At 40.0% G+C, this 15,875-nt stretch overlaps 1 protein-coding gene across 3 annotated transcripts in view; it reads left to right on the forward strand.

The window, feature by feature from the left end:
* The window catches only part of LOC108755159 (neurogenic protein mastermind-like), a 212,517-nt gene that overhangs the window by 192,689 nt on the left and 3,953 nt on the right, over nt 1-15,875 (forward strand). For all 3 annotated transcript variants that reach the window (XM_018498008.1, XM_018498009.1, XM_018498010.1), the window contains exons 4-5: nt 9,295-9,648; nt 15,392-15,575. In XM_018498008.1, coding sequence (XP_018353510.1) covers nt 9,295-9,648; nt 15,392-15,575 — 538 coding nt within the window. The remainder of the gene's footprint in view (nt 1-9,294; nt 9,649-15,391; nt 15,576-15,875) is intronic.

Genomic DNA, 15,875 nt, shown 5'->3' on the forward strand with positions numbered 1-15,875 from the left:
ACAAACCTAACGTAATGTTCTATGTTGTCGCAGATTAAAATTTTTTTTTACGATTGATTCCGTAATTTTCATATTATATAAGAAAAAAATATCAGATTCTTTGGATGAATCATACAGTTCTATACTGTGGTTAGTCTATTATCCCCGTTCATTTTTTAAAAACATTAATATACGATAACAAAGACACATAAATAAAAAAAAATCTGTTGGACTTTATTAAGAACTACGCTTACTATATCTAAGTAAAAATCGAATATTTCAGACAATCATATACGATTGTGAAACAAAAATTTTAAGAATAAAAATATCTACTTAGGATTTTTTAAATTATGGCTTTTTAAATTGTATGGTAACTTCCATCATAGATGTGTTCGCAACAAGATGTTACAGCGAACTTAACGGCAGTCACTGCTGTGTACTCAGACACGTTTACGCGTGTTTTGTTTTTAATGTAGCCTCGATTATTCTACTCCTACAGTCAAGTAACCCCGGTCTCCCCTAATATAAAAATAGAATATTGTATTGTATTACTGATAAGACATGAATTACAATTTATTTCTCGACGAGTACGACGCCTATGACAGTACTTTACCTAGAATCAAGCAATCTGATGCTTCGAATGTCGGTGAGAAAAAAGAAGGAAGGTCGTTACTAGAGCGATAAGGGTGGGGAAGACCGAGGATCGAGAGGAAAACTGCGAAACTTCGGAAGAACGAAAGAGACAAATAGGATCTAAGAAGCGTCGGTTGAAGAAAGAAAGAAACGATAGAATTATGGCGTGAGCAGCGGAGACATGACGATGGTGGTAGTGGTGATGGTGGTGGTCGCGTGCAGCCTTCAAATTTTTCACAGAAAATTCTGTCTTCCAACCCTCCTCGCTTTACACGGGCTCGTCACCGTAGCAATCACGTGACCACCGCACCCTCACACCATACGCCGTCGGAAACCTAGAGAGAGTATTCAGTTTTTAGAGTCCAGGTGGCTGAAATACCCACGAAGCGCCTCATTATCGATCCGGGCTCCGTTTCAGAATTAATTCGGCGAAGTGGTTAGGGCAGTCACCTTCGTTTATTCCGTTTTATATTTTTTTATTTTATATTTATAGATAAGCTAGTAACGATTCTATCTAACGTAATTATTCTTCGTGACATTTTTAAGTATTCTTCGTTAATGCTTTATGTGTTTTGATCGCGACGTTACAATCCTGACGGTAATTTAAGAGCTCCATGGTTGGTTACGAAGTAGGGAAGTCGATCAATGATAAGACTTCCCTAAAGCAATTTCAGTGAAATATATTGTCAAAAGGGAAGTTATGTCTGATGATTGTGGCGGTTGTACTACTGACTTCTGTCGTGCTCCGACTTCTCCACTGCGGAGGCCTTCGTGCCAGAAAATTCCGAAAGGTCGAACCACTTGTGAATTTGAATTGAACCATAAAGAATAGATTTGCGAGAGCTTGAAGGAAGGGAGCAAAGATTACGACAAAAATTGAAAATCTTTCAAAAAGAACACTAAAAAATATCAATGTGGATTTAACACCATGCGGTGTCTATGTAATTCTCACCGTATTGGTGTTAATATAATATTAACATCAACACTGAGAGAAAAAGATGAAATTTTGCGACATTTTCTTCGATATTCATTAGTTATGAAAAAAAAAATGTGTGAAATATATACTTCTATGAAATATATTTCATTAACTGTAAAAAATAAGGCAGATGTGGCTTATTTGCTGTAGAAGTGAAATTTTATTTCGCCGCTTAAATAAAGATTTATTTCAGTGGAAAATAAATATATTTGTCACAAATAAATTTTTAAGATCTAAAATTTAGGTATCTTGTTGTATAATCAGAGTTGTATTTATAAGCCACCACGGTGTTAAATCCACAGCGATATTTTTTAGAGTGGAACAGACATTATATAGGAACAAATAAATACAAATGTCGTATTCAGCACCTTCGAAATCATCTGCCTTAGCATTGTTTTTCGACGAAAGCAAGTGCATTCAATGGTCGCTTCGCTCAATGATCGAGAAGTTGATCTCGGTTGCATCGCCGCGAAACTTCTCGATTTCGCGGTAGAGCGTCGTTCGAGGTTGTGGGGAAAAATCGCGCACCAGAGTTGATTGGAACCTTCCCGAGAACTTTTGACTGCGGGTTGCGTGAAACTTTGAAGATAATCAAGGTGGATAATCGTCGCGAGAGAGTATCGCGAACGTCAGCGTGTAACTAGCGTGACAATAGACGATTGCAAAAGTAATTGATTCTGGAGAATGGACTCCAATGTTTGATGGGGAAAAAAGAAAGCGTGTTTCGAAAGCGTTCCCGCGACGTGTTATTTGCGGAAAATCAATATTTTTGAGCATTTAAAAGCATTCGCACGCCACTGCACGTGACGTATCCTACGATCATTCCACTGGTCGACTATTTGGGCAGATTGTAATTTTCACGAGTTACAGTGAGAAATCTTTTTCTATGACACTCAGAGAAAAATATCGTGGTAGCAGCTTATTATAAACGTTGCAACTACACAAGTGTTTTATATGTAACATTAACGTACATAATTGTTACTTTTATGGTTTGCCACCATTGTTTTTCTCTACAAATACTTGGCCGTGCGATTCTTTTTCATTTATCGCAATCGGAAATAATAAACAGAGTATCTCGAGTGCTCTCAAGTGCTCTCGATCGAGGTACGCGTGTACTTTTATTCGCGTCGCTGCAATTTGCCTAATTTTCAGCGCAGACGCATCGCGAGATGAAGCGGCTAATACCAGTGTTCTCGGTAGACCGAGCGTAAAACGAAGGGTTTACAACCTCTTGGTCGCGCGCATCCCCTTCCGCTCGCACAGGTCGGACCGGTCAACCGCACCGCGAGCAGTCGGTAGTCGCCGATTGATGCGTATAGGGTGACGATATCTGCGCGTCACCAAGCTTGAGGTGGTGAGGCCGAGGCGACGCTCGGGGGTTGGGGGGGGGGTGGCGGCGGATAGAGCGGCTGGAGATAGGTCGTCGCTCGCACTGGGAGGTGATGGAAACGCGTCGCCGTTGTCACCGGCGGCGATGGTGGCGATGGTGATGGTGGAGCGGGTGGCGTTTAGCACACATTACATGTGTACGGGAAACGCTAGACGACGGAGGTGAGGAAGAGAGGGGCCAAAGGTCACCGGCCGCGGAGACTCGTGCGACTCTCTCTCTCTCTCTCTCTCTCTCTCTCTCTCTCTTCCTTTCTCTTCGCCTCTCCTGCCTTTCCTCTGCCGTTTCTTCATCGCCTCCTTCCCTCATCCCGTTGCCGGTGCACAATTGCGTACTCCTCTCGCTACGCAATTGCGTACCGTTCCACGAACGGCGGTCGTCGTAATCCGTGGGATAAGCCACGTACATCGTGAGAGGTTTAGACCTCTCTGTCGGCCGTGAAGTGTCCATCTCAAGGTCACTCGTCAGAATACCATTCCCGCGGCACTGCCGCGTCGTCGCAACGCACAGTATTCGCGAACTTCGGTGCGTTGCACCTGGTAAAATACCTATCAGTGGTTCTCCAAGGCGTTAACAACACGTATATTCGTCCTTTCGTATTTTTATCCCTTTTTTTTTTTATTCCCTCCTATGATATTCGATGATACGACTTTTGCTTTGTATTTTATAAATTAACTAAAAGAAAAGTAATTTTCCTCGTTCACAACGGTATAATCTGAAAAAGAATTGCACAACCGTACGCGATCGTACTCGAGAGACAGGTAACATCTGCATAATATATGCATTCCAGATCGAATTAACGAAATGGTCTCGGTGGAATTTCTCTGCGTGGCCGCAAGTGAATATCTTAGACGCATGCACTACGATTAGCGATTACAGCATCGTGATATTAGTCACAATGCGATTCCTTAGTCATGCGTATGCCGCGACGACTTAACATTACGCGAGCACGTACATCCGTCGCCGCTATCCTCGAGCGATATCGAGGACTGTTGTGACAGTGCATTGGCTCTGTGCAGTATGCTAATCGCGAGACGGTCTCCGAGTCGCATTAAATGCGTGCGCTTCCATATCTACGCAACGTCGCGTGGAGAAAATTTTCTTCTCGAACGTATCCTTGTGAATGTCTCGATGTCCCCAGTAACTGAAGTAACAACAATTTATTTGTAATTGTTAAGATTTTTATAAATAAACAAGAAAAAAATGGGAAACCAAAAAGAAGAACTTAAATAGTTTGCGTTAAGATAAAATATAATTCAAGTGCAAATTATTGCGAAAAAAAAAGAACTGTTCATTTGAAATTCAGTCGCAGGTACAATTACACTTTCATTTATCTTTCTACCATCGACAGTAACATTTATATATCCTAGTATTTATCAATTACCGACGAAACAAAGTTTCATGTGGATACTCATTTTTTTTTTTTTTTTTTTGTAAAACTACTAATTATTGATTAATAATATAATAGAACTTTCGTACCTTCTTATCATCAGTAAAGTATGCAGCAAATCTGTCAAATCATCTTTTATTTGCGTGTTCTAGGATGTATACTATTCTTATAATAATATAATGTTATTCTCAGCGTCTCTAACAAAAGTCAAATAAAGTCATCAATTAAACGCCGGGTGATGAAATAATACAGTTCTTTCATTCTATATATGATATACGGGATATTTAATTACAGATGTAATCAGTTCACGAGATAAACGTATATTCTTCCCTTAGCATCGCGTGACAACTGAGGCAAGAGATGAGAGAGGCAAGTAGACAGGAAGAACAATTACACGCCCTGTCAAAAGTCCGAGATGTGAGGAAGTTAATAGGGTATTAAATAGAGCTTCATAAAAATGCGTAGACAGGAGTTGCACATCCCCCCCCCCACCCCGCGAAATTATCTAATTATACGTTTAATTTGATATTGCATTTATAGAGATGACAGGAAAAAACAACATTACGCTTGTAGAAATAAAGTAAGAGCTTTAGTACAAGAGGAAGGAGAATCTGAAAATTTCATTTGTACGCTACGAGTGAAATCGGAAAACAGCGGTAATCATATCTAGCAGTAGGTACCGGATCCTGCAAGAGATGGTATTGCATTATGTTAGATAAGGATAGATGTACGCGTTTGAGTGAGATAGAATGGTAATGTAAGAAACTGAATTTGGAGTTAAAAAGTGTATTATCATCAATTAAGTTCAACCGTCGCTCCAGCATCCCCTTAAGGACGCGTTCAAAAACATTATCCGAGTACCTCCGAGTATCATTTTATCCTTATTTAATTTTCGATGAATAACAAGGATGAAATGAAACTCGGAGACGCTCTGATAATATTTTTGAACGCAGCGTAAATCAGTTCAGTGACCGTAACAAGTAATCGATTAATAACATTGATCGAAGATATAATGATACGATATGTAGTAAGAAAAGATATAACAAAAAAGTAATTGAAGATATAATATAATGGATTAAAGTTAGATTTGATATTATTGGAAAAGAGAGAGAATATGTAATGTACATGGCAAAAAATTCATCGAATAATTAATAAATCTAGTAGACTCTTAGCAGTCTTGTTTATTCTCAGAGATATATGAATTTGATAGAGTTTAAGTCGATTTTTTAAATATTGGCGACCTTTTTAAAGGTATTGAAGCAAAACTCGTGTTAAACGATCAGAAAATTAGTAGAGAAGTTAAACATAAAAATATCTTACATAAAAAAAAAAAAGAATAGAAATTGATCCAATCGTACGGAAAAGCTATAAATATGTTCAGAATACAAATTACAATTAAATATTCATATATCTCTTGTATATAAAAATGGTATGTGAGCGTAATAAATCGATCGAATCTAGGTATTCTAGTTTATGGGCTCCTTCGGTTTATTGGCTTCTGCGAATTACTCGTTAATGACGGTCACATTATTAACGAGGGCTTAATTACAGGATCTTGCTGGAGTGTTGGCATTCCAAGAGACCCCAGTGTGACATCGATTTTTCAAAAACGGTTCGTCTCATCTGCTCCCTTAAAAAAATGGATCAATTTTACGCTGTATAATATCGGCGTCTTCGATTTACTCCTCCGTGCTTCCACTAGTACGAACCCCCGAACACCGGAAGGATTTCAAACGAAGTACACGCTCGAATACAAATCGTAAAGGAAGTCGTTCTTTACTTCGCGAGACTTCCTCCCCGCTCGGAGCTCGAGCTCGGAGCGGAGAGGGAAGTGAAGGGAGCTCCAATTGTGCGACGGTTTCGATCGATAAAACGCGCACGGACGATGGTTTTATTAGAGTAAAAGTCTTTAACTCCCAAGTGTCAGGGAAGAGCGTCACGCGCCCCGCGTGTCAGCGTTCATTAGTATGCTCGACGAGGCGCCTCGTCGTGCCCCACCCTCTTGCTTCACGGCACCCACGAAGTGGTGACACGGGAGAGCCGGCTGAGCCGTCTCTCCCTCCGAGCCCTCGGCGAGGTGTCGCGGTCGCAGTGACGAGACACGTGCTATGCGGATGTCGCATCCAGGATGCCACCCCCTTGGCGAGACGCTACCCGTGATTTAGGCTAATTATGCGCGACCGATGGCCAAGTAGGTTCCTCCTACCGGCTCGCGTATCTCTCCGTACGCTCTATCGGGATGTCTACGCGGTGTCTCGACATTGTCATGTTATCGCAAGACATGTTTCAGTCCGTTGAAATCCTCACGTAAGACCCGTATTACCACAGTACATGGGTTTACCCAAAGGTTAACCTAAGGAAATTTATGAATCGCATTGCGTGATTATAACATTGTGTCTGAAGAAATTCATGAAATCGATGAATTTTATTATGACCTCTACTCTTTACTAGGTAAACCGTGTATTGTGAAAATAGACATGAGAGAGAGATTGGGCACCATCCGCGATTTGAATCGTCACGTTTCCTGGGCCTGCTTGAGGTAGAATGAGGTAGATGTCCGTGTATCTCATTTTGATCGAATAAAGTATCCAGTCATTCATTTATTTGCGTGAAACATTTGGATTGTTATAATAAATACTCCCATAACAGCTTCGACAAAGGGATTGGCGGGTACTCTGGAATATTGCACGTTGTATCTATATATATTATGGCTGCTTATCGTGCGAAATACACGTGTACACGGATACGCATCCAGCGGATAGACGTGATAATTCGCTCATACGTGTAAATGTAGCTGTACATAGCGTCTACAATATGTATGGGGTACAGTACATACACGTGTATATGTACATATGTATATAGTACATATAGCGAAATTACTAGCCGGTTGTACTAAATACCAATCCTTGACTGCGTGTATAATTATCGTGGCGTATCGGTAGACGGTCTTGTTCGCAGCTCACAACGTCCACATGCTGCTTATATACTCACATGTATTGCTTATGTACCTATACGTATACATATATACTTATATATATACGTATGCACGTTATATATATCTCGACAATTTTAGTAAACTGAGCAGTTATCAGCGCAGAAGACGACTCCACACCACCTATTGCATTTGCATAAGTGTCTGTCATCGTCTGTGTTCTACATGTATATTTAAGTACCGCAGTTATACACAGCGCGTATCATCTTATACACGCTTTAAGAAGCGTTCAAGAGGAATGTATTTTTCTTGTGTTTTTTTTTTTTTTTTTCCACGAGCTGAAAAAACTGGATAGTCGATCGACGCTGAAATGTGCAATTTTGAATAAAAATGCGCGGTAGCGAGCTGTGCACACGACGAGATACGCAATCTGGCGATGTTTAAAGTCTCGCAGGGTTCAGATACGTGTATGCATACGTGTGTATCGGGGATACAAAGTCGCTTACTAGATTACGAGGGTTTGATAGCCTGCAGGATCGAAGGGTCGCCGCCCGCGGGATACGGTAGTGGCTTATCCTTCGACCACTTCTCTCTTCGCTTCTCTTTCGTCACGCGGTATGAAATATAGAGAAACGGTGACTATTTCGTATAATCGCCAGTGATACGTCCCCGACGACAGCGAGACGATAGTCACCGTTTGTTATTGTCAGCTGCCTCTTTTTCAGAAATTTCTGTCCACCCGGCGATAATATCCTGTCGCCGTCGAAAGGCATCATTTCCGTCACTGCGAACTCCTGCATAACAACGGAAATAACCTAGAGTGCCTAAATCCAGAATACCTTTAATCGTTAATTCTTCATTAATCATTACGGAATCTTGCACCTTGCGTTAGCAATTTGGGTCTTCAAGCTTCGTTGTGCAGATTTATATTTCGAACTGTATAAAAATTGGAAAGAATACTTACGATAATTTTTACGAGTTTTTACTATCATAGAGGTCGAATTATATTTTACAAATTTTACTTTTTGCAGATTTAAATCTATCAAAGTTCACACGATGTTACTCTCCATCCACAACCTGAATCTCTGAACTTTAATACAGACTTTTATATTCCAGACTTGATAAAAATCTGAAAAAATCCATTCTGATAAAAAGTTTAACGAATTTTTACTATCGAGAAGAGTTAAAACTCTATTTTCTTACAGATTTCTATCAGAATTCCAAATATCAGCTGTACCTTTGAAGTTGAACATGGCTAGTTCAACTTTGGTGGAAGATTAAGTTTTGCTCTTAGATTTGTGTGCATCGTGGGTGTGTGTGTGTGTGTGATCTTAAATTCGAAATGTCCCTAAAGGCTTGGAAAGCCACGCGTGGCGACAAAATAGGCGGTACAATGAAAAGAAAATTAAGAGAAAAAAGAAATGTTTGATAGTAAGATGATTACTGGGCGGGCGAGTGTGTAATTCTGTAGCGTTTTATAGCCTTCATAACATTTTTACCGCGTCCTGCGTGCGCGCAATTAGCAAGTTAGCCACTGTGTAATCACGCGTGTCATTAAAGTGCCTAAAGAAGCAGAGATCAACTTCAACATTAGCCCATGTCCCGTTCGACAGACGAATCCCGTGTTTAAAACCAATTTAAACGGACAACTTGTTATTACGCACCGCAACATCGCGTATCGTAAAAAAGGTTCGCGCGCGCGAAAAACTCAACGTGTTAAACGCCAATTTATGTTTACTAGACACTCGTACTTCTGCACGAGTTTCTTTTCTGAATCATCCACAGTTCGACTGTTCTATGAGAAGCTCGCGACGCGAAAATGAATAGCTCCATAAGAAAATCGGTTTTACGCATTTAACTGACTCTTCAGGGACGGTGGCCTTCTTCTCTTATTTAAGGATCGCCGACGCAAGCTCGAGGATTCCCGTGCGATCCGCACACACCGCGAAGGTAGACGAAACTACAAATGCGAATTATATGGTATTGTTTCGTTGCAGGTGTCGGCGGGGCAGCATTTACAGGTGACGAGCGAGCTGAAACCGGTCGTGACTGTCGCGGCGCAGCAGGGCATGTTCTTCAACCAGCAGCAGACGCAGAATCAGGCCGGGCCGTCGGCTAATCAGGCCGACGCCTACTGCTCGGTCTCGCAGTCCCAAACCATCAATTTCACCCAGCAGAGCCTGCGGCAGCGGGCGACGGCCGCGGCCGCGGCCGCCGGCGGAATGCCGCAGCCGGGCGCCGCCGGCCCAGGAACTCGGGGCCATCCGCAGCAGGTGCCGCCGGGCCAGGTCGATCAGCACCAGCACGCGAAGCTTCTGCAACAGCAGCAGCAACTGATGCGCGCGCAACAGGTAAGCGAGACCCGGCTCCTCGTCTTCAATCACCAATTCATTCGTGTTACCTCGCGAGCGCGAACTGTTCTAAGAATATCGCCACGATATTCGCGATAACATTGCTGCGCGCTTCTGTACTGTGTTCTGTACTGATACTGCGTATCGACGGTGACCACGTGCGACAGCGACACGTGTCACGCGCTTGTCCGAGCAATTTCGCGATCGATGCAAACGACCTCCATCCGGATCTTCATACGCGCATCGTAGACGCGAAGAAATTCTTTTTCACGATCAGTACGTAAATTCGCACGTTCAATTCTCATTCGTGTCGAATCGCTCCGCGTTTGTAGTAACACAATCACACGTGCAACGTTCATCTTCAATGCGATTATCATCGTCTTCTTCGTGCGTTTTCACACCTCCATCCGACGGATATCGTTTTCGCGCTCGCGAGAATCGCGATTCCGCGAGCCGTTACGCCGATAACCGATATGGTCCTCCGGGGCGAAAGCTTTCCGCCTCCTGACGATCGTCTATGCAGGTAAGATAATCGCGAGATCGCGCGATGGCACATTATCCGAGACATTAAGCTCGTATCCGGCGAGAAAGGAAGAGAAGGAGAAAGAGCCCGCGACGTCCGTATGCAACAGGTACCGCTACTAGGTCTTTTGCAACTTCTGCCACGTCGTGTTGAAAGAAACGACACAAATGGGACAAATAGCGCGAGCGCGACGGGGGGGGGACGGGGGGGGGGGGCTTTCTCCGGGAGACCGGAACAATGGACGAAAAAGTTTTTGCACCGCACCACGGAGTTTCCTGTGGGAGAACCTGTGATATCGAGGGGAGCGGGATCGGCGAATTAGCGTTCTCAGCGATTACTTCACGCGAGATTAAGCGTCGTCGATACGTACGCTTTTGTTCGTGATGGCTCCTCGTCGCCTCGCCAGGTCTTAAAGGCGACAAACTCTCGACGACGTTAAACGTATAATTTAGCACGCTTATTCCGCACGCAAAGAATATCGTAGCAAGCGACAATGCAATTTGTCGGTCTCTTCACACTCGAGAGAAAAACATAGTAAAGGTGACAACTATACTAGTTTCATATAGAATGTAGAATTAATGTATATAGTCGAATAAACTGTTTTATAATCGAATGATAATTACGAAATAGTTTATTCAACTATGTATGTATATTAATATATAACACTATATATGTTGTCACTTATCTGTATTTTGGCACTACTGTATCTTTTTCTCTAATTGCGCGCATATATTCTTTTCGAATTTTTTTTTTTTCTTTCATTTAAATATTTTCTAACGAGAAGGAAATTGGGGATTATCTTTTCTTAAAGAGAATTTGATAGAAAACCTTTTTTTAACGACTCTTTAATGCTCCATCATGAAAACTTTCAATCGAATCTCTTCGATCAAAGTACATTCAGGATTTGGTATAATAGGGAAGTCATTCTTAAACTTTTAAATTGGTTTGAATTAGATGAAGAGTAATTTTTTGTTGCGCTCGTATCGCGCGATTTAATTCATCTTTGTTGGTTGTTGCAAGAATCACGATGATCGCGTAAAACAGTCATTGTACGATTAGACGATGTGTCGTCGAGAAGTTAGCAATTGTTAGTGTTTGCTGTTTATATAAAATTATCTAGATAATTTTCTAGATGAAGAAATGGCTTTATTTTATCATTATTGATACAATTAATAAAATATTATCTAGAATATGTATTATCTTCACCTTGACTTTAGATAAATGAAGTGTTATCTTTTCCAAATTTTAATGTATAGCGAATTTAGTATATATGTACTTCCCAGTATAGGATTTTTAAGCATCTCTTCTTATGAATCGGATATTTATGTTTAATATTATTAGATCAATACTGTTCCAAATTTATAATTCTGAACATTAGCTTGATATGTATCAACGTTATCATCTAAGTTTAAAAAAAGATATTCAATATTGAAGTATTTTTATATTTAAAAATCTAAATCTATAAAGAATTAGATTTTTACTTTTATCCATATATCAAAATTGTTTTATTGTATTTTGATCGACTAAAGTTAGATTGATATACTTTTTTTTGTGAGATTGCACCTCAAACAAGTATATTTAATTTTGTTTTCTTTAAATTAATTTATGACATTATTATGTTATTAGAAAGCTGAATTTTTTATTTTTCAAGTCTTATACTTCTTTATATTTATAATACTTTATTTACATATTCATAATATTTCGTCATCAGACACATTTGGGAAATAATAAGACGAAAATAAAAATTTTTAAATTATGTTTTGAGGTCAGGTCAGTGTTTTTTTGCTTTACATAATAAGCTTTATGGGATTATGCTCTCAAAATGAGTTTTTTTATGACATACTAATGAACAAAATTTAACATAGAATCAGGAAATGGTATTAAAAAAAAAAATCTTTTAATATAAAAACTGTAATGTGCTGCATTATATGATGGAGTAATATGATGCATATAAACTTTTTATAAAATGAAATAATTTCACATATTACGCGGTGAAAATATTATTAAATCTATCATACATGATAGACGAGATATTCAGCTTTAATTTTATCCTTTCTCTTGTTGCATTTAAAACATTTTTCGTAAATATTCTACTTTTCCTTAGGTACGCATTCCCTCTATTCTCCTTTTTCATACACAAATATATATATATATAGTTTCTATGTATATTCTAAATTATTTTGCTAAAAAGAGTGATATTATCTTTAAATAGAAATAATATTGAATTATATTGAAACGCTTTATTATTTCATCTATTATCTAGATATATAAAATGCAGTTATCTAAGATAGGTTTATGTGGTAATTTATCTTACCCTTATCTACATAATTTTTTTCGTCTAAGTGCAACACACTGGCAATTGCAAAATTGCGTATACGGAGCTACTCGTCGAGATCTCGTAAAGTTTGCGTGGTCGCATCGGTGAATGACTCAGTCCGCAACGGCCCGATTGTTATCTCGATAATACTAAGGTACCAAAGACGACGATGCTCGTGCTCCAGTTACTAATTGTACGTTTCATGCAATTGGTTAGTCATCCTGTTCAGTCGGGGATAAGCTCGAGGCGATAAAGCGGTGCATCATCCAGAACGACGCGCAGCCAGTCAAATGCCTCAATGATTTTATCCCGGATGAAGAGGACTCAGCCAATATTATGCGCGAATCGATATTGCTTTCTTTCAAAACACATTTTTGCATATGTACACATGTAATTGATTAATAATAGACAGAACGCTCCCAATGAATTGAAGAAACATAATTCTTTCGACTGATTCTTGAATCGCTTTACCTTGAACCATAGCCTTTATCAGTATACTTCTGCATATCGCTCATTTGCTACAACAACGGCACAACTCAGAAAACAAAATTTTCCAGAAAATAAAAATTCAGTGTTTTAAATTATTAAAATTTGTTATATTAATTTTGAAATATATATATATAAAATTTTGGTATAATAATTGATTGTAAAGAAATTATAAAAGTATATATTCTATTAAAGTACATATTTTCTCTCTTTCCTTTACGTTTTTATTCTTTTTCTACAAGCAACTAAAAAATGATAATTTTTAAATTATATTTGTTTTCTTGGAGTAATTATTTACAATTAGATTCTACTAATGTTTCAGCACACACAAATCAAAGTTATGAATAAGAGAGTTGGAACTGATATCTTTTAAGCAAAACAAAAAGCGCCAGAAATGATAGACTAATATCTATATTGCATTTGCGGATCTGTTCTCTTTCCGCACTTACATGCAACATGTAGCGATCTCGCGATCTAAATTAGCGCTTACTCGCGGCCTCGCGATGATATTGGAATTGACGGGATGATCGGCCCCGTATCCATTCCGATCCATTAGGATAGTTAACGTGCACAGAACAACAGGAGCATCATCGTGCAACGTCTATGAGTTCTAGGAATTGCCAGGGCTCTCGTTGCAGAAACCCATTCCCATTCTCGTTGTACATTATCGAAATGCGAATCGAGATGAGAAAATATCTCGGTAATTTTTTTGCAAAATTACGAAATTCGCATGAACAGAATCGATGACGAAAAGAATAAGAGAACAAATTATTTTCAAAACTTCCACAATTATCTTAAGCCCGTGTCACGCTACGCGTTGGAGATTGCGAAATTGAAAATTCGAATTCAATATAAATCAGAACAGAACGAATTAAAATTAAAATTATGTTGACTGTTCAGCGCAGAGCTGGTATTATTTTACTCACCTCCAAAAAACTCGCCGAGTTTTGCTGAAGTGTTAAAAAATTTAACTAGATATAGATCTAAAAATAATTTTGTTGGATCATCAAAATTATGTAAAACGATTAAACGTTGATGACAATACTATAAGAAGTCTCAATATTCCAGCAATCACAATTTAAACGTCTCACATAATCATTTTGATGGTCTAAACAAAATTATTTTTAGATCTGTATATCTAGCTAAATTTTTTTATATTTTAGCAAATTCCCGTTCTTTCTGGAAGCGTATTTTCTTTTCCTTCTGAACAACGACGCTCACAATCGGGTGGCTTATCGTAATCGATGCTAGATGCCTCGTTGTGCACGATTTACCAGGATAGATGATCGACGGTGCGGCGATCTCGCTGTGCAAGAGCGTCCGAGTTTGCGTTTTCCCGATATTACGCGGCTGCGAGGAAAACGCACGACAATGCAAAGCGGTGGCGGCGGCGGCAACCGCGATGCTAGAATCGGCGTGGCGACCAGGATGCAGCTCGCCTCCCGTCTCGCTTTTCTTGCCGCCGCCGCCGCCGCCGCCGCTGTCGGATACGTTCACCCTTTCGCTCTCCCGCTCTCGCACCACTCTTCTCCGCTCACCTCCTCTTGTTCGTCGCGCCGGCCGGCGTCTCTTTCCACTCTCGACCGAGCAACAACCTGCGATTAGGCGTGCAACGCCCTTCTGCTCTCTCGCTTTCTCGAGGCTCCGCGAAAGACCGACGGAAACCGCGACGAGCCGACCTTAAAATCACACGCTGCGATTTTTAGTATACGCCGATTTTCTAACCAGCGTCGGATACAGCTTCGAACTCGAAGTCTTACCTTTCGAAGTGAGGTCACCGAAAAGGCACTGTGAATGCGTCTGCCCATCGACATGTAGTACTGGACGAAGCATGCGGCGAAATCTCTTTGATCTTTCGTCTTGATCGGATCTAGAAAGAGTAAGGTAGCTAAGTGGACATGAAACTCTCTTTCTACCCTTGTTCTATTGGTCGAATTATGTTTCAGGAAAGGACAGTAGTGTATTTTTTTAAGTCAGGAGCTATCACAGTATTGATAGCACTGGTACTAATGCACGCTACGATAATTCTAAACTTACATTATTAATTATTAGATACAAAATAAAACTTGAAATATGGCTCCTACGTGTATTTTGTGCAAAAGTAACACTCTGAGCACAGATGTATCAACTTAGTGCTTCAGGGCCTTTGATTACATGATTCACTACTACCCCCGCAATCGCTCTATCTCTTTCTAGGTCTGCCAAGATGGTTTCGATGCTAATGCTCCGTCCAACGCTATATGTCGATGTGTCTGCCTTCGACTTTAGAAATGCAGGAAGATATATGACACGATTTTAGTATATCTTTCTTCTAAAATATTCAGTTAAGATTAGGGGAGGCGTTCTGCCTCTATCATTCCGTATATCTTTGTTGGTTTTTTTTTTCTTCTGATATTTATATGCTTCTAATTTTACAGGTGATGCAGCAGCAGCAGCAGCATATGGCAGGTGGAATGGGAAGCGTAAGGCCGCCACCGCCCGAATACAAGGCCGCAGCCCAGGCACAGATGATGCATGCTAGTATCGGTATGGGTCAGCAAGCGAGATTTGCAAATACTGGACCCATGCGCAGAGTTACGCAACAACCTATGCCACCGTCGGGTAAGCTCGGAAAAAATTTTACCGGGCCGTTATAGTTTCTTCATTTTTTACCTTATAGTTTAATGTTTAAATTTTAATAGATCGCTTCCTTAACTTCGAAAGTGACACAACTCAAAAACGTAATTCTCAAGTTATATTAAATGAATTAGGTAAACATTACTCTATCAATCATCAGACTAGCTTAACTTCATAAAAAAAATAATCGAAATTGTCACAACTAAAAAAAAAGGTCTTTAAAAGGGCCGTGAAATGGACATTTGATGTTATTCTTTTTGCTGCTATATTATTTGATTAGTCATT

Source organism: Trachymyrmex septentrionalis, unplaced genomic scaffold (assembly GCF_001594115.1).
Source record: "Trachymyrmex septentrionalis isolate Tsep2-gDNA-1 unplaced genomic scaffold, Tsep1.0 scaffold85, whole genome shotgun sequence".
Lineage (NCBI taxonomy): Eukaryota > Metazoa > Arthropoda > Insecta > Hymenoptera > Formicidae > Trachymyrmex > Trachymyrmex septentrionalis.